The 19,866-nt window shown below is 50.6% G+C and overlaps 1 protein-coding gene across 2 annotated transcripts in view; it reads right to left on the bottom strand.

Annotated features, from left to right (window-relative positions):
* Positions 1-19,866, bottom strand: part of LOC118169881 — a 40,092-nt gene that overhangs the window by 11,462 nt on the left and 8,764 nt on the right. Inside the window, exons 2-3 of one of the 2 annotated variants that reach the window (XM_035331652.1) lie at positions 3,352-3,470; positions 50-1,770 (exon numbers count right to left, since the gene is read on the bottom strand). In XM_035331652.1, coding sequence (XP_035187543.1) covers positions 50-1,602 — 1,553 coding nt within the window. In that variant the 5' untranslated portion in view covers positions 1,603-1,770; positions 3,352-3,470. The remainder of the gene's footprint in view (positions 1-49; positions 1,771-3,351; positions 3,471-19,866) is intronic. The other variant, XM_035331653.1, reaches the window with a different exon arrangement.

The following is a 19,866-nucleotide window of genomic DNA, read 5'->3' as shown; positions in this document are numbered from 1 at the left end:
CATCTTTAACAAAGGAACTGCTTTCAGGTGACCCCACAGAGCATGTTACCTTTTCTTAATAAGTTCCAGGGCCGAACCTATGAATTCATCCTTCATTTTTTGTAGTTTAGCTCCATAGCTTGACAAGTCTGTGGCTTCTAACAGCAGCGATGAACAGCAAGAGGACTGGCCTTCAGAAGCCAGCGACTGCCCTGCAAGGTGGAGGACATCATTTAATTGGCTTGTCTCTCCTTTCTGCTGCTCATCACTGAAGATTTCCTGCCCAGCTTTGTGTATGGCTACTGCCTGCAAAGGTGATCGCGGAATAGGGCTAGAGCAAATGGGGATCGGGGATCTATCCGGGCTGGAGATCTGGAAGGTTCTCTCCTTCACCTCAGGGCTGCTCGTCCTGAAACCATCCCATGTGGCTGGATATTGGGCAAAGCCAGCAGTGGTGTTGTTTTCATGGAACACATCATCATCATCCTCTGTGATGGGAGCTTCATCCACTTTGGTCCCCAAAGCTTCGGGACAGGTGTTCTTATTGCTCTCCTCATCCAGGGGCTGGTTTGACATCAGACCCTTATTCAAGCACTTTGTTGGCTCACTGCTTCCAGCAGGTGAATTTGCCTCCTTACTTCTCATTTGCTTGAATTCCTCGAAGGTGGGGATGTAGAGCCTTCCTCTGCAGCGGCCTTTCTTGCTCTGCCCCAGCGTCGCTATTTCCCCACCGCGCTGTTCCAGGAATTCTGCTGTTCTGGATTTTGCCATCTCCAGGCTTTCCCCAGCATGCTGAAAGGGCAAGTTGGGGGAGCTGTTCTGCCTTCGGAGCTGCAGCCTCCTCTGAGCCTCCTGCTTGATGTCTTCTGGACTGATGGTCCTGTGTGCAGCACAGAACCTCTGCCTCCCCGTGAGGCCGTGCCTGAGAGCCGTGTGTTCCACCAAAACTGTGCAGCAGCTGACAGCACAACTGTTCCTGTGCTGCCGGCACAGCTGGCATTCAGAAAACTCCTGGGCTACCAGCTCAGTCAGGGCTGCCTGCGGGCGCAGTGGCTTGCTGGGCTCGGCCACCTTACTGCTGTGCAGCCTCAGTTTCTCCTTCAGCTCTTTTTTGGCATCCCCGTGGAGGGCTCTTTCCTCTGCGGAAGGGAAGAGCCACTGAGGCACTTTGGCAAAGGGAGGGAGCAGCACATTCTGCGCTGACCGTGATGTCTGCTTAGGGCGGAGAGAAAGGTTTCTCACAGAGTCCAACGTGCTCCGTACCGGGGCCACATCCACGCAGCCTTCTGCCCACTGACTGGTGCCTCTATAGCGAAAGATGATCTCGTTATCCAGGCTCCGGCAATGAGAATACAGCCCCGAGTCAGCTACTGCTGCCCAGTGAAGGTTCTCCACGCTCCGATACATCCGGTTTTCCACAGGACTGGCCAAAGGTGCCTTGCCTGTGTGGCAGGAGTCTAGAGTGTGGAAGTCCCCGGAAAAAATGTGAGTGTCTAAGTTCTTTAGTGGATGCATGCTGCTAACCGGAAAATCCTTTAAGCCATGTTGTGCACAGAGCTGATTATTTTGGCAGCTCAAGACCCGGCAGTGTTCCTGTCTCTCATCAACATTGATGTATGTCATAGCAAATGCACATGGAGGCTCTAAGACAGTGGCTTCTAGGGGGAGAGGAGGGAGCTGGGAGTCGCTTAGATGCCAGTCAATGTCCACAGACCACGGACAGCAAAGTGTGCTGCTGGGTGCTCACATAAGAGAGCTCCCGCATGGGTTGAGTCGCCACGCGCAGAAGACCTGTGAATGGAAGGAAAGATGAGTTACTGAAGCGGGCTGGTGATGGCTCACAGGATGCAACAGCAGATCTGCTCAGGGAATGCAGAAGCCAAACACCAACAGCTTGGGTAGAAACGGAGCAGCATAGCTAGGAGATGAGCCACAGGGCAAGGAACCTTTTCTACCTCTAGCTGAGCCAGCAGGGGCCTTATACTACCTGTTTTAACATGGGAGAAGTTTATATTACCCTCAACAATTCCCTCACAGTAACACTGCTTTTCTGATGAATACTTGGCTTGCTTTCTGCAGGCCCAGCTTATTCCCACAACAGCACAAAGGAGGTGGGTGGTTTACAAGAGAGAACTCAAATGGGTTGCACACAAGAACGTGGGGGCTGAGGAAGAGGTTGCAAAAGGATGATATGACAGCGTGGTCTCCTGGAGGGCTCAAGTAGCAAGGAAGAAGAAGAAGAAGGCTGACTGGTGGTGATTTTGTCCCTGAAAGTAACCCTGCAGCCCTGCCATGATCTCATTTGCCCTTCACAGGAAGATGCACGCAATGTAGTGACTGCTGGCTAAGCGTTCCCAAGGCCTTTCCAGCACAGACGGGTACCTCTCAGACTGCCACAAATAAATCACCCAGACCCCCCAGAAACAGGCCTGAATGATCACCCCACATTACAGCTTGGGGGAGGCCCAGAAAAAAAAGTGGGGTTTCCAGGGCTGTTCTTATGTCCCCTGCTCAGCACTGTAAGGCCCAGGGAACCTGACTAAATCACATGGTCAGAGCAGTGTGAAGAATTAAAACCCCCCAAAAAGCCAGCAGGATGTGTGTGGCCTAGGTGTCTAAGTCATCCTTGGAAGTGGAAGGAGACCTCTTAACCAACCATGCCACCTTACACTGAACGGAGGCACTCCACATTTCCCTTAAGGATTTGGCCTCATGGACTTGCCAGCAGTCACACAAGACACGGGTGTCTGCTAGAGACCCGTCCACTCCCTTCCTTCGGCAACCAGCAGCAAAGAGAAGGATTAAGGGCCATACATAAAGGAGAGCAAGATTAGGCAAGGGATATGGGGGTAGCCTGAGATTCCTAAGGGCAACAGAGAGCTGGGATGGTGGAGCAATGGTATCTAATAACAAGCTAAGCAAGAACCGACAAGCTTGAACACACAGGAAAAGGTCTTTTGGAAAAGCAAAGCAGGACCATATAAGTTACAGCCCAGACTTTGCTCTGTAGTGTGGCTGGGTCCTCTGCACGCTGCCAGCCACGGAGGTACACTGCCACCTTGACCAGGTGGGGAATAAAGAGACTTGTTCCACCCTGAAGGCTGTCACCCCAGGCAGTGTACTGCCTGGAAGCCCACACTGGTAGCCCTGGCAGCTTGATTCACCCCTTGCTTGCAGTGGTTCAGGCTGACATACTTTCTCCACGTTAATGAAACTAAGTCTAATCTAATCCCAGAGAGGGGAGGCAGAGTTGCTCCTGTGGATCACCACTGAATGAAGAACATTATTACAGTCCTTCCTAACTTCTACAAATAAAATTAAATGCAGCTTTAAGGTGTGGCTGTTCCCCAAGGTGTCAAAGGCACTTCTCACCCAGTCTTCTCATGGTGGGGCTGGAGTTCCCCTTTCTTCGCGGCTCTGGAGGAGCCCACAGGTGACAGCAGAGAAACGTGAGGATCAGGACTTTCTGTGATCATAGGTTATAACATGATCTGTCAAGAAAGAGAGAATGAGATGACATGAGAGCCAGGCATGGCGCAGGGAACAGGGCTCCCCTGAGTCAGTGCTGCTAATGACAGAGACGCCACGGCCCGCCAGGCAGGTCTGTGATCAGGTCACAGCCGCAGGACTCAGAGCCACGATGGGCTGCCTGCACTCTGCTTGCAGACTGAGCAGAAAGAGAAAACAATCCTTGCTGTAGCACGAGCTGAAAATAAAACGGTCCTTGCCTGAGGCAGTGAGCTTCTTACAGCTATGTCTGAAGAGAAACTACAGCTTGTGTGAGGCAGGTGCCAGGGCTGCACGCACAGGGTCCATACTCTGTGTGTGTGTGTAAAAAAGTGAGCCGGGGAAGGAAGAAATCACAGACAGGAGGAGGAGCAGCCATGGGAAGAGCGAAGCAGCAAGGCCCTGACCCCTCCAGGCTGCAGGACACCACTCGGCGGTGGCACAGACCTTGCGGGGGTGCCGGTGTCCCACGGGCTGGCCTCTGTCCTCAGGGGAGTGCCTCAAAGCGGTGGCAGGGGAGGGCACCCCTTTGCCCTTGAGGACACAGAGGCCGATTTCCCACACCAGTGAGCCTGCTGCTGCTTCATCGGGGCAGGATTTTCCAGACAGAGATGTGTGTGGGGTGACAGAAGCTGCTTTTGGGGAAGGAGCAGCTGGGAGAGACCTGCTGCCAGCAGTGGGGAGCTGGGGGCAGGTTTGCAGAGCAGAGGACCAGAGAAGACAGAAACAGACAGAGACACGTGTGAGAGATGGCAGGAGACAGACACCGTCCAGAGGAGGCTGCGCAGAGCTTGCTGACACACAGGCAGGCACCAGAAATGACAGGATTAAGTGGAGGAAGAGGGGAATTTTGTTTCCAAATCATTTATTTTAATCGTCACCCAGATGAGTTTTCTTTCTCTAAAAGCATGACTTTTTGCCCTAATAAAACACTCCAAGCACAAAAAGTCCCTTGGATACTTTCAGGAGAGCTCAGAAAAAAAAGGCGCACGTGGCTGCAGCTCACGGCTCAGCACACAGCAGGAGCCTCAGGGACAGGTGAGCCCTGGCCTCACGCCTGGCAGACAGCTGGGGGGCCCTCAAACTGCCAGCTCAGGCAGGGGCACCGCTCTGCCCTCCTGCTCCATCTCTGACAGAGCCGCCTTTTTCCTCCTGAACTCTTCCAATCGTCCCCCTGTGTCAGCACCCCGATGGCTGTGCGCATTGTGCCAAGCAGCTACGCTCCACCTGAGCACAGAGTCAGCTGCTGCCGGGCTGCGACCTGCCAAGGGGCAGGGACGTGCTGGGGACATACTGGGGACGTGCCTGCTGCCTCTGCTGCCCAGGGGAGCATGGGCACTCCTCTCTGGGAAACACCAGGGACAACCGGGATAACTCAGGACAGCAACACAAAACACCGAGCCCGTTATTCTCCCATGCTCCCTTCCTGGTGGCACAGAGCACCGCGGTTTCAGCTCACATGTTGGAGTTTGTCAGGCCAGCGACAGCACCGTGACACACTCAGCTCTGAAGTAACGTTAGCACAAGCACATGCCAGGCTCTGCTGAAAGAGGGAGGGAGATGGAGACGGAAGAAACCATCTGAGTGTATATGCTTATGCCTGAGAAGCGACAGGTGTTCTTTCACCCTTGCAGGCTGGCTGTACATACATACATCCAGAATAGTCAGCTCAGCCCAACACGGTTACCATCAAAAAACACTGGCAACTACAGCGCAATAAAAGAGCTTGTCCTCCCACCGCCTCAGAGCCACAGATACACCCTGCAGGTGATCCCCGGTATGGAAACCAGCAAATGTCACAGAAGCATGAGGCAAGGAGACACGTAAACGCTGATCTTTCACATGCTGTTCCCGTTCTGGGTCCTAACTCACCCTCTCCTAACAGTACACAGCAGTCCTAGGGCACCCTCTTTTCTCCCACCTAAACCAAGCAGCGACTTCCAGTCCTGTTGCTCCCTGGCGTACCCGCGCACTGCGGCTTGGTGCTGCACTCCTTTATTTACCCAGCTGTGCTTCCTGGCTGCCCTGTTCACACTGCCCCATAGCCAGGGCTTTCTTCTCATCCCCCAGCCCTCCAAGACACAGTGCTGGGTTAGGCCAGGCCAAACAGCAGAAAGGAGCTGAGTGTTGGCTGCCGCTGCTCTCTGACCACGCCGTCTGTGCAACGCTCGCCTCTCCCCTGGCTCAGGGACTGCAAAGCTCCCGGCTGCCATGAGCCCCACGCCTGAAGCGAGCATAAGACTAAAGGCATCGTGTGCTCGGCTTATTTTCGGCCATGTGATTCTGTTTAATGAACTTCTCCTTCACTGCTCTAAGTGCCTGCTTGGAGACTTGCCACTCACCTTCATTTTCCTGCAAAATCCTCCCAAAGAACTTATTTCTTGAGGATTAAAGCTCAAAGGATAAATCACACCACACACACACGAACCGTGCTGCCTGGCTGACCGCACCAGTGCTGGTGAAAAGCCAGGCTGGGCAGGTCTGCCAGTGCTGCCTCCCAGGACCCGTGGCAGCGAGGTTTGCCCCACAGACCTGCCAAACTGGGAAGCTTGTCCATGAGATGGCAGAGAGCAGCTGGCTATTGCCTGGTCTCTCCTGCCTTGATCAGAGATCAAGTGAGCCGGGTACGTTTTCCACTCTCCACATATGCAACTCCTCATCACAAACAGATTCACTTCTGAGTCATGCCCATCTCACCAAGCTCCTGTGTGCAGGGGGGGGGAGTAACCCAAGCCGCCTTCCTCAAGCTAAGAGGCAGCAATTAAACAAACCTTCAGGTCTTACTCTAATTTCTCTGATAAAGGTTTTGCAAAACACACCACTGAATGGAGGTTAGTTTAATCTGAAGCACAGTCTCCCTTTTATTTCAGACATCCAGCCAGCTGGAGGGATGCAAAAGGCCCACTTCCAAGAGCTGTACATGGGATTTTAGCAAGCTGCAATGCTGGTGTGGGTTTGTGCTATCTGATACAGCAAACCCCGTGGACACAGCATGCTCTCTGCTGCCATGTCAGGCACATCGCTCCACTTCAGCTGCTTAGCAGAACGCCAGCAATCTCACGGGAGAGGCTGCCAGACACATCTGATTTTTCAAGCCAAAGGTTAACAAGAGAAATCAAGGTGCCTTGGCTGTATTTGCTTTCTTAGCTGCTCACTTAAGCAGAACCGTGCGGCAGGAGGCAGTTGACGCAGCAGGACAATTAGGTGACTCCTCCAGCTCCGTTTCTTTTTCAGTCTGTTCTAGCAGCTGAAAGAGCAACAGGGCTTAGAGCGTGCCTGGTAATTGCAGAGGTACGACCACAGCAGTTACCTAAAACAGCACCATTTCCCAGGTTTCTTTTCTTTCCTAGGGTGAGCAGCTGAGCGTAGCTTTCCTTGAGCTTACAGTTTTTCCTCACTGCTTTCACTGCTTGCTCCACGGCACGAGTCAGGGCTGCTAACAAGAGGAACAGCTGCCAGCTTGGGTTCAAAGCTAGAGAACACAGAGAACCATAACCTCCGCAGTCTGTATTCATGGTCCTGGTGTTCTCAGCTTCATCCTAAGCACAGACCACATCATCTCAGAGACAGCTTGGCATAGGGAACGGAGTCTTTCCTGAATCTCTGAAGATCCTGGAGTCAAGTGACCCCAACGGCTACCAAGAGACAGCAAACAGAGACCTCTGCTTTACGCGCCCCAGACACAAATGAAGTCAGCCAGGCTTTTGCACGGTCTGAATCTGAGAACACACCCTGCTTCACAGTGCACTGAAGGATTTTCAGTGCTGCCATGCTGCAAATACTATACCTTTTACCAATAATACTTACAGCTAGTGATATAACGTACTGCTATTGACATTCCGTTGTGCACAATTCTATCTTTTCACCAAAGCAAAATTAGCCACTTAAAAAAACGTGGAGAAACTCCTAGCACAGTAAGTAGCCATACCTTGGCTTTCCCTTCTGCCTAACATGCTTTCCTCTTGGCTGCCTGGCTGGGCCAAGCAGACCGGTAACATCCCCTGACACCACAGAAGGGCGAGGGGACCCCAGGCAGTGCAGAAAGCTCCCATGAGAACACGCACATCAGAGGTACCTCCAGATTCTCCCAAAGGTGCCACCCTGAACTATTCCCCAACATTTCCTCCATGCCACTGCATTCAACACAAGTTTACCCAGCTCATCTATGGCCACGTCCAAAGTATCTCCACCACTGCCTTTGTTTCCAGAAAAAGAACAGGTCTTGGCCATGGTCAGGGCTGGCTGATTAGAGAGCAGCCCGAAAGTATACGTTTGGTACCCACATGTTCCTGAGAAGAATTTCTCTACGTTATCTGTTGTCCATCATGGGAACACCCAGCTATGGTACACACACTTCCACCAGGGACAACGTAGGAATTGCTGTAACTTCATGCAAACTCCTATTGTGGTTGAATTAGCTCCTAAATCATCTCAAAGCAGTGGAAAAACTAATCTAAAACATTTATGGAATCACTTGAAGGTCTTAAGCATTCTTGGCTCCCTTTCTGTGCTTTTTAAGGTCTTTGGGAAAGTTGCTTTCCCGACTGGAAAGGTTCCACCTGAGGAACCCTACTGCTCCACACAGCTGTGCGTGTGGCAGCACCGCCCTTGATGATTTTTTCTAGCCGCTCTCTAAGCCTGAGCAGCTTCTTTTAGTGAAACAGCATGGTCTTCTCCTTCTGATCCTCCTTCAGAAAGGCTGTGATGACCTGCTATTTCCAAACCGCCTCTAAGGGCAGGCATTCCAGCATGCTGATTTCAGGCAGGGGGCTTTCAAGGTGACCTGAGCTCGTAATCCCTTCCTTACTTTGGGAACGGTACCCCCTTTTGTTTCACCAGTGTACCGCTCTGTCTATTGGACAATATTGCTCCCACAGCCGTCCTGGCAACGCAGCAGAAGGATTGCAAGGATTAACATTCACCTGGTGGCAAAAGAAGGCTGAGTACCCCAGTTACTTTGACAAAGGCTCTTGGACACACCAGTGTGACACGGCCATCTCATGTCCCAGCCGGAGCCACTTGGCAGCGCTGGCTCCAGGTGCCCCTGGATGGCATCACCCATCATCTGCCCAGCTTTCAGCGGGTCCCCACCCTGTTTGGCCACAAAGCTCCTTCAGATGACTCCTTAGAAGGAAGAAAGTCCTACTTGCGGTAACGTCTGCTCCTGGGACAGACCACCCCCAACACCTACAAACCTGCAGGGTGCATCTGACCCACAGTCCTGTCTGTAACACCACCAACCCCTCTGCTCCCCAGCAAGCACCATGAGCCTAGGGAGGAACAGGCCCCAACCCTGCTCCATGCCTGGCTCCATGCTCCCCAGCCCAGATGCACACAGTTCTCATAGGCAAACCCAGGCAAGGAAAACCCATCTAGCCCCCCGTGAGGTCTGGAAAGCACAAGGCCTGAGTGGGGGCCCTGCAGACAGCCTGGCTCCTCTGCAGTGCATGACCAGCAGGTTCCTGACCTCAGAACCACAGCTCTTCCCACGTCCTGTTACATGGCCTCCCAGCCCCAGGAAGGCAACAGAAAACCAGTTCCATACAGGTGGATCCATCAGGGTTGCTGAAGGGATTCCTAATTCCTTATTCAAACACTGCCCCAAGAGTCCCAGCCTACTATTTAACATGCATTGGGCTAGAGGAAGGAAATCACACTAATTCTATGAATAAGATGTATGTCCACAGTTCCTGCTTCCTTCGTTTCCCCAGGAAGACGTATTCAGCAGCACAGCCATAAACCTTAAATTTAGAATGCATTAATGGCTTACTGCATTGGTATTTCCAATAAAGCGATATGAATCCTGGCAGAAAAAATCCCCCAACCTACATCTATTGATTTCAGTTCATTAACTTTGCGCTGGGAGCTAGTCCAGCACCCCCAAAGCTGACAGGAGCTGGACGAGCAGAGTCCCTCCAAGCCAACAACGTGGTGAGCTTGGAGCCACAGCCAAGGGAGGAGGGAGATGTTCAGCAGGGTGAGGGGGATGATCTCATCCTACGCCATGTGTGGTCACATCTCAAAGCCATCGGGCACTTTAGTATACTGCTTGTGGCAGCAGGTTTGGTGTGAGGACATCTGGACCGCAGCAGTGTCAGCAGTCCTGCAGGGCGTGGACAGACACAGGCAGCCACTCTGCTGAGCGTGGAGGTCCTCAGCAATGCTTCGGAAGGAAACCTGTGAGGACTGCTCTGGTCAACTGTCTCAGTCCAGGGATTTGTCCTCAGAAGGTCCAGCATTGCACGCTGCCTGTCTTAGCAGGCACTGAGTCCTGTCAGAGAGCTGGTGCAGGTGGGCAGGGTCTGCATCAGCCTCTGAGGCATATCTCAAGCCTTCCTACCAAGGAGAACATCACCCTTCCTACCCAGGAGACTTTCTTTTATTCTTGTTTGCACATTTTCAACTCCTCAGTCCCCAGCTTTCCACATGGGCCTCTCTAAACAACCCCCTCCCTTTCAGATGCTGATACTTTTCAGCTAATTAGCCCGTAGGCCAGGCCATGAGTTGGGTGTAAATCACTATAGCTTGTCAACGCTAATTTACACCCTCTGAGAATTTCCCTTCCTTCACCATTTAGCAGAATTATATGACATGTCTTTTATCTGTCCTCGCAGTTTAGCTTGCCATTCCCCTTCCCTGGCCCCCGAGCCTCCTGCTTTGCTCCGAGCTCCCTGGAGGCGTGCTGCATAAGTTGCTTATTTGCAATGTAAAACGCCTCTCGGTGCCCCAGCCCCATGCAAACAAACCCAAGAGAGGCACATTTATCCTTACTTGTGCAGCAAAGCCAGCCCTTCTTCTCCTGGCAGCGGTTCCCTGCAGCACACGCTGCTAAGGGAAGAGCTGTGCCCCTTACTGTCAGCACCAAAGCAGGGCCTGGCTGGGGGAAGGCAGGGGAGGGAGAACCAGAAGTCTGACCCCACAAAGGCCCTGAGCTCTCTCCGTTCTCCCTGGAGCTGCTGGTGACAGCCCACCAGGCGGCTGAGCGCCCCTCGACAGGCAGCACACCATTAACGACCTCTTGTTGCTGTGGTGATATTGATGTGTAGTCCCTGCAGCTGCTGGGAAAGCTAGGGAAAATAACAAAGTGGGTCAAAAAACCAGCACCAGAGTGTGAGTTTGTGTACCAACAGGCAGTTAGGTGACCACCTAGGTGGGTGCAGCAGCACCTTGCCCTTCCCTGCTCATCCTTCCTCCCAAGGAGAACATCACAGGCTCTTCCGAGCCAAGGCTCCTGCCAGTAGCAGGCCTCTGGTGCTCCGGCACGACACTGCACGAGGGTTTCTGCAGGGCTTGCGTTACCAGGCATTATTTTTGCAGCTTCACCCTGGCAATTTATTTCACATGCAGAGTCAAAAAAGCTTGGCTCCGGTGAAATCACATGGACCTCTGCCAGCAGGCACAGAGCCAGGATCTCCCCCCCAGCTCTCAGAGTACCTTATCACAAGCGACAATTTCATTCAGCTGCCACCATAGCCCCTGGGAGCCCCCTGCCTTTGCAGAGCTGCTTCAAGCACAGAAAAGCCACTGTCACAGCACTCTGCTCCGTTTTCCTGAGGTTTCACCCCGTGAAGGCAGCCCAGACTCTCTCACAGCTTCCTTCTCCACAACACACAGCCTGGCGCCACCCCTTGCCCTTCATGCCGGTCAGGTAATGGCCACTGCCAAGGACAGGCCGTGCTGCGCTCACAGCTGGGCCTCTCACCTTGCACAAGGCCCCTGAGGATTTGGGGGACAGGAACCAGCTTTCTAAAAAGTCGATTCTCTCTTTGGCCTTGCTCCCTCTGGGAAAAACATTTCCAACCCAGGCTGCTGACACGATAATAAGGAAGCGATGAAGTCCCAGTGGGCCTCCCCTCTGCACGTGCTTTTTATCTAAGCCCACCAAGGGGTGTACAAACTGCACAACACCCGTTTTGTGGGGCAGATTTCAATACAGCTAGTAAATCCTAGAGTATGCTTTTCCTCCTAGCAAAGACTGCCTTTTCTGCTGTGCTTTGTCTAGGAGCTGCTCTGCACACACACAGAGAGCTTTTTACTTCACACAGCGGTACCACTCCGGGCACGCGATGGCCTGGTGGGCCCTCTCACTCCAGCAAGTTGTTACTGGTTTGGATCTGGTGTTATGGAATAAGGATATCACCAGGGAGCAGTATCTGCAGCAGTATCAATACGCTGTCAGTTTTGCCAGTAACTGCCCTGTGTAGATCAGACCCAATCAACATGTCAGCTTTTCCATCACTGATGCGTTCAGGTCCTTCATTTCCATGTGAACTCAGGACCTGGAGACAAAAGTATGCTGCACCTCTCTTTTGCATCCTTTGATAAACGTGACTTTAATGGACTATGGAGTCTGAAAGCACTTTATGTCAGGAACCGATCCCAAGAGCAAAATTCAGCGAGCTTCTCCTACATCACATGTGGCTGTTCATCACATTTATTAGGCAAGGATCCGAGGCTCACGGAGGCCTGGCTAGCACTGACAGAGGCTTTCTCCTGTATAGCAACCCTTTGATCACACTGTCAGCATCATTTATTTGCTTGTGTTGCATATTCTTGAATGCTCCAGTAAGTTATTTCTCCCAGTTGACTATCAGAGACAAAGGCTGCTCTTTCAACTAGCATTTGCACCTCTTCCCTTCACCTCCATTCAATTAGCTATGGAAATGCTTTTTTTCCCTTTAGCCCTCTTTGTCAGCCTGCCTGTACTAGAAGCCTTAGGAACACCGATGCCTGGAGAAGACTCCAGTGCCTATAGGGAAGGCTGTGGTTAGCAATTAGCAAGCCCAATTGCTCTGCTTGACCTGCTGCTGGCCAGGATGGAGAGCACACAACCAGCTGCAGCGCCCTGTCCTTCTGGCTGGGCACAAGGAGAGGGGGGCCGTGAGCACCATGGGTGGAAGAAAGGAGGTTTCACCGCAACCGGGTGTGGCTGGACAGAGATGAGAGCTGGATTATCTCTCCAGGAGGTGGGGGAGGCTGTAGGAACACACCCCCTCCTTGAAATAGGATCTCTGTCTGTGGGGAGCTGCTGCTACTTCTCCCATGCATGCAGCTATTATTTTTGTTAGCCACTTTGGGACTGCAGAGACATGGCGGGTGGTGAACAGCAGCTCAGGGCTGAGTAGAAGCAGCCAGTTTGGGCTGAGCAGCAGCTCTGGGTTCCTCCACTCAGCAGCACCAGGGAAAATACTTTCAGAAAGAGCGCGTATACATCTGGTCACCAATGGTTTCTGAAAGAAGATCCCTTATGTCCAGATACTTGACTTAAATGATATCAGATAGATTCCACATGGGAGAATCTCTCTGGGATGTCTTTAATCCCAGCTGGACATTAACTCCCAAGTGACCCTACGGGAACAGGATTTGGAGAGTTCAGGCTGGAGGCGATACAGATCCATGGGATTTCTCACCACATCCACACCTGGCCTCACCTCACCCTCCAAAAAACATTGTCAGTAAAATGAGCATCATGTCATAAGTGACTCACTGGCAATGTTTTAACGTCACCATTAAGGAACAAATTCTGTGAAAGAAAAATATCAACAAATATGCTCTAAGGATGCTCCTAACCACATCTGTGTATTTTAACATACCAACACTGCTGGCAACTCTGCCATCTTTTTGGTGCTCCACCAGTTCCTACTCTGTAGTGACAGATGATGCGGGATATGCCCTCTGTTTAGAACCAGCTGCAAGAAAATGGTTTTGTTTGCTCAAACGCACGAGATGCTTTGAGTAAGCTGCATCTTCCTGCAGCGCAGGCTAGCCACTGTGTATGCAAGATGCTGAAAAAAGTAAGAATGGAGGCAGCAGTTCTGCAGCTCTTTCTAAGCAAGTGAGGGAGAAGATAAGGACAGTCACCCAGAGCCCCTCATCCTGTGCTGGGGACTCAGATACTGGCTATGTCACACAGTCCCCGTGATGCCAAGTGTGAAAGAGACACAGAGCCACAACTACCCCCACGCCCCTTCCCAGCCCACTGGCTTGCTACAGGCTCTGAAGCTGGCTGCTCCCAGCCATCTCTGGGCTCTCTGTTTCCCTAGCAATACGAGTTAGACATCACAACTTCCATTCCATTCTGCAAAATGTTCCTTCCATATGTCTCTCATGAAGGTTGCTATATTCTTGTTAACCTCTTTTTTTTTTTTTTTTTCTTTTAACTGTGAAAAAAGCACAGAGCATAGTTGCTGACGAAAGCCATTGCATGCAAAGTGAAATTACAGAGACACTACTAGGAGCTGAACCAGAGGCATCACAGCTGAGCTGCAGGCAAACCACCAGCTTTCTTCTAATAACTATCGTGGCTCCTGCTCCTGTGTCACGGCACTGAAAGTCTGCAGCTTTGGGGTTGTCTCAAGGTACCCACAGCTGCCCAAAGCTGAACACTCTGCCCCAAGGAGGGACAGAACCACTCTATAGATACAGCTGGGTGGTATCAATCAAAAGAGGGGAAATACTGTCTATGCAGATACCCAGTCACTCCTGGTAAAAACCTTTGTAAACTTTTCTTAAGGAGTACCTTGAGAAGACCGGGTGCAGATGCTGCAGCCAATCTGATGGATGGTAAGAGTCTCATACAACACAGCACCTCTGCAAGGATTTTAACCTCAGCTTCATAAACACTGCCTGTCAAGAATTCCTACGTGTAGCTATAACACCTCAGAAAGTTTAATTACCACTCAAGAAGGAGAAGACAAAACGAGCTATGTGACCTTTCCCACCCCAGATCCCGTAGGTCAGCCTTATTTAAGACAACTGGGAGCCCGAAAAGCTAAACATTAGTGCTGGCACATGAGCAGATGGATGGATGGCTGCCAGCATAATCCATCTTCCTACTTGCCCCTGTAGGGCTGGGTGACATTCAAAACTAGCTACTTCCCCATGCAAAGAGACATGCATGCAATGCAATGAGCAGGGCTTAAAATGGGCTCATCAGCTGGCAGGAGCAGTAGCAAAATGCTTTATGACTGCTATTTAACGTTGCAGGCGAAGCTATCAACAAGAGACATCAGGCTGTGACAGAAGTGAGGAACGTAATGACCACAGTGGATTTGCTATAAGCCAACCCCTGAGCAAGTTGTAAAAATCCATCAGGATCTTGTCAGCTTTCCTTTGTGCATAAATGCTCCAAATCCAGTTAACCTTTTAATCAGAGCAGATACAATCATGCTATTACCAAAGGAGATACTAGCTACGGTTTCATGAGAAGTTTCCATCTCAGCTCAGCTTGGAATTTTTTGTTGTTTGAGGTTCCAAGATTAAATCCCCATATCACTGAAACATAAAAAGAGTAAAGTCTATTTTGCAGGAAATTTCTTAACACAGGCAAGGCTCCCGCTCCCTGGGTGAGGCAGGTGCACCAGCAGCTGAGATGCACAGAATCACAGCAAGTTGCATTACAACCCCCAAGGAAAGGACACTGAAACTCACAGCCTCCAACGTATCCCAACGCTTTCTGAGGCTTAAGGAGGATTCAAAGCTCAAAGAATTTCCTTCATCTACTTACTGTAACAGACTGTTCTGCAGCACAACTTTTCTTTGCTGACTCTACAAAACAAGGACACTTGTGCCTGTAACACTCCAGAGGACAGTCAGATCTCTGTCTGCCATACAGTACCTCCCAGATCAGAATACATGTTGTGGGTTTTTTTTTGCAAGGGCTGAAGCCTTCAGGATTTTCTATAACTGCCAGCAAACATCAGTGCTGTTGATAAAGCCAGGCAGAGATGCCAAGTGCAGAAACAATCCCAATCAAGACTTGGACCTGGGACCCCAGGTAAACGAAGCTTCCTGCCTAACCCACTACAGCATCTGGCTTCACTGAACTTGCCTCTATAATCTGAACCAAAAAAGCACTCATTCCCATTGACTGTTGCCCATATGCCACCTCTAAATATACTTACGTATTAGCATTTATGTGACATTCAGTACAAAATCCATATGGCTCCTTTCAGCAAGCAGGAACAGCAAAGAGGGGGAAGTGCAGAGAGTCTGGAGATAGAGCTTGCAAAGATCTCTTTCGGAGCACCATCAAACGCTCTTTGCAGGTGGGCAGTGATAGGAGAGTGTGGAGGCCCCACACAGAACACATTTTCTGTTTTTGCATAAAGCTAAAATGGATTTCTTTTAGATGAAGCATCTAGGAGCAATTCCTCTGGAACAGAAGTTAGGGGGCAAAGCAGCGCCAGGTCTAGGGGGAGGGGTATCACAGCCCTTAGTGAAACAGCCTCCCGTTACCTTGACCAGCCTCACCTGAGCCTTTCACCCTCGCTCCTACCCTCCCCTGGCCTGGAAGCTGCATTTAAATCCTTGCCTTGGCCCCTGCCTGAGCTAGGCTGTATGTGTGCTGACCCTGGCCTGGCCAACTTGGCTTGTTGGGTGTGGGATGAGGTTTTTCTATGGTCTGGTGGGGTTGTTGGCTGAATGCAGACACGGCCACAGGGCCTGCTCCACTCTTCCCATTCAGGCACAGTTGTCTGCTTTTATGGATGAAGTGCAAAAGCATTCGCCATCACTGCCTAAATCTGTCAGTCCTACCCACGATGGCTCCTGAAATCCCCAAATTGTTCCATCCCTTGTGGGTACGTACTGGGTTAGACTTCATCTTGCTAGATAGCAAGGAATTGATCACAGAACTAAAACCATAGCTGGTTGCTTAGCTACCACTGATCGGTACACAGGCAGATCTGCTGTGTGCAAACAGCCCAGCGCCAGCCAATTATCCATCATTAGGACTCTAAAAACAGAGCTTTCCGAGAGCTGAGAACAACCACGAGCCAGGTAAAAAGGGAACCTCGAATCCTCAAAGAGAAAAATACGAATGATAACTGAGACTTGTTTTTGTTTGTTTGTTTTTGGCTAGATGTTCAAACAGCCACAATCCTGCAACTAAAGAAAATACATTGGCTTGGAAAAAAAAAGGTTCTTGTTTATTGGGAAAGTGAAAGCAAGCATGGTATGTGTATAAACACTGGGGATATGGAAAGTGATAAATAAAAATGACAGGCTAAGAATTGCAGAAAACTGGTAAGGGGAAAAAAAAGGACAAGGGGGAGTAAAGAGCTGCAGGATTAATGATGGCATGAGGTAGCTGCAATATGTTGGGTGCTAAAAGCATAGTCTCATTCCAGCAGTGGAACAGCCGGTTGCAGTGCCATGAAGGCAGAGTAAGTACCAAGCTGCCTCTGTCAGCTGCTCAGCACCAACTGGCTGGGGAGCTCTACATTAACCTGAGATCATTCACTTTTTTGGTTTGTTTTAATACCAAGACATAGGACTGGCTGTAGGTTTGGGTCAGGGTGGAAGATAGATCAGAGCAGCACGTTTCTGTTGGCTGGGAACAGGAGCTGGACCACAGCAGACTAGAGAAAGGAGCGTGATTTCCTAGTGAGGACCTGTAACCCCTAGAACAATCTTCTGGGAGGCTGTGATGAGTAGTGGGACTGGGTAAGACACAGGTAACAGAGCCCTGTGTCTGTGGGAGGTAACCAGAAGAGCCTGCAGGTACAATGGTTGCAGAGATCTGCCAATGTCCTCCCACCTCTTGAAATGCAGACATGTGGATATTGCTATTTAATAGACCGACTGTGAGGAGCCTCACGTTTATTTCTCGCTATCAGGTGCTATTCTTTCATGTTCCAGCCCCAAAGATCAAATCGTTAAATCTCCCAGAGCTGTGACCTTCCTCTAGCAAGGTCTGCCTTTTATCTCCCGGAGGCTCGGTGCCGGATCCATGGATGAGCTGCTGCACTTGGCTGCGTTATTAGCAGCGTATTCATGAGCACGCACCGCATAGCTGCTGGCAGGTCAGTTACTCGTGGGCTCATCTGGGGGCTGATTCATCGCTGTGGCTGTCAACAATTCATGTTCAGCACCGCTGGTGTCCAGCCTCTCTTCTCCCCAGCAGTTCATCTTCCCTCCTCTAAAATACGTGACAACAAAAGCAGCTGCAGAGATTTCTGCCTTCCTTGCACGCGTTGTAAAGCGCAGCTATGCTACATCTGGTCACGTCCTCACAACAACTTAATCTCTCTGAAGAAACTGCTAACAGTGCTTCTGTGTCACAAAGTATTTTCTGTTGTTGGATTTGAGCAGAACCTCAGGGAAAGGTAAGTTACAAAAGTCAACAGATGAACTTCCAGTTTACTGAGGCAGCTTTCACACTGTGTTCAGCAGCAGCCTGCACAGGATGCATGCAGCGTGCCGAGACGCTGCCTGCCCGGGTGTTAACAGCAGTGCGGGGCAGTGCCCGCGTGTGCTACGTGTGAGACTGATCCACGTAGATGCTCACTAAATGGGACTGATTCACAAATACCACAGTCTGCCTGCTCTGGGGAAGTATTAAGAGACCTGGTACCAATTTAAGGGGAGCGAGTCTGTATGAAAGAGAAGTGCCTCTCAGCTGCTGTGGAGGCCAGGCCATCTGGCTGAAGGGTTACACTCTGTCCCTGAGGCCAGCACGCAGCAGCTGAGGCCATTTCTGTACATCCAAAGCCATCTTCCCTGCGTAAGGACAGGGCTTTGGGACCCCATGAGAGATGGGGGAGTTCTGTCACCTCTTCTGCCCGCTGTAGATCTGCCCCAAATTAGCACTGTCTGATACTAATCTCTTGTTCGCTATAAAAGCCCTCAGGTCTGTAAACCTGGACACAATGAAAAAGACACCAGGAAATAATGGGCTTACCTTATCACATCCCAGCTGGCAGCGCTGCCTAGAACATGGTGGAAATTTTGAGTTATTAAAATTAATGAAGGAACTGGCTATTCTTGAATAATTCATTACGTATCAGCTGCTGCTGAGGTAATAGGAGCTCAGCAAGATCCTCCTTAGCACTGCACAGTGCCCAAAAATCTTTAAATAAAAAAAATAAAATCAAAGATTAGCTAGTTAAAGATTGAAGGACTTTCTCCATGTGAAGCGAGAGGCTCTTATGCTGGTTGCTGAGGTCATCCAGCTGCCATCTGTGAAAACAGCCAAGGTCTCTCACATGGAAGCCACCCAGCTAACACCACGGATTTTTACGAGGGCATGAAGCGTTCTGCCTCAGCCACCACATTTTGCAGAAGGTAACGGCTCCATATCTCATGACTCTTACTGAAATCAAGTTCAGATTTTGATATTTACTATAAACTAAGGATGTCTGAAGATACTGACTTTCTTTTACGGTCATTATGTTTGAAAATATGCTAGCTGAACATGCAAAGATGTAGGCACTACCTTCTTGAGCATGCAGTTCTTAAGGTGCAAGCTTTGCTGCTGCTCAGGCCTTTCGTCAGCACGAGAATCAAATTACCCACAGCCTGGGCAATGTCAGAGCTGCATTTTGGAAGCATGTCAGTAGCCCCGGAACAGAATCCTGTTAACTTAATCTTGTGCCACTGGATGAAACAAGGGCTCTTTCCCAACTCTGCTCGCCAATGGTAAATGTGCAAAAGCAGCAGGAAAATCAGGCACTGTAATTAGATGGCTGTCGAGAAAAGGAAAACTGCACATTCCTCTTCCTCTATTTCTTCCTTCTGAGGAGGTCAGAGGAATTGTAGTTAATAAAGAAGGAAAATAGGTAAATGTAATGAACGCCCTCCTTCCTCCCAGCTGCTGGTACAGGGTCTCCTAATGCAATCACGAAACTCCCCGAGCGCCGCACAGATGCAGACCCTCCAGGAGCCCAGCACCTCCTCTCCTTCCAGCTGTCCCATGGCTGCACCCTTCTCAGCTCCAGCTCCACCTAGCACGGCCTTCCTCTGCCCCCCGCCAGGCACCCAGGCAGCTGTGAAGCCCTGATGGCACAGCAAGGCAGGTTAAGGCAGACAAGAAGGCCTTAGACTCAAGATCCTGGTGCATAAGGAGAGATCTTTACGCCTGTCAATTGCCTCGTCAGATTTTACTTCTGGTTGCCGTTCTTGTTTCAGCCAAAGCACAGGATCTTGCCCAGGCCTTGGTGGCTAAAAGATTTTGGTAGAAAGACTCATGTCATCGGCAATCAACTTCACAAGACATTTGACCTAGCCCCATGAGGAGAGACCACCAATTTCTTCTCTTTCCACTCCTCTCCAGAAACGCTGCTTCATCAATCACTGGCGAGAGCATTTTAAAAATTCAGGTGCACTCCCCTTGCCCTGAAGTGGGGTCAGCGCTCTCTCCTCTGTCTCTTTTCTGAGGAAGGTCACAGGGCATTGATTTTCAGCCCCAAGCTCTTTGTTGACACGGGCTAAGACAATTTGGAGAAGTCATGAGCTGACACTGTGTCTTCTCACCCTGGTGTGTGAATGAAGCAACTCTTACAGCTGCAGCCAACAGGTTGTGACCTGGTAACACACTGAGGGGTCCCTGATCTCCCAGGGTCCTCCCAGGTGAGACACTCCACTCCCTGCGCTTCAGAT

The sequence above is a fragment of the Oxyura jamaicensis genome, chromosome 7, assembly GCF_011077185.1.
Source record: "Oxyura jamaicensis isolate SHBP4307 breed ruddy duck chromosome 7, BPBGC_Ojam_1.0, whole genome shotgun sequence".
NCBI classification, from domain to species: Eukaryota; Metazoa; Chordata; class Aves; order Anseriformes; family Anatidae; genus Oxyura; species Oxyura jamaicensis.
This window is presented reverse-complemented; position numbering and strand designations above follow the sequence as displayed.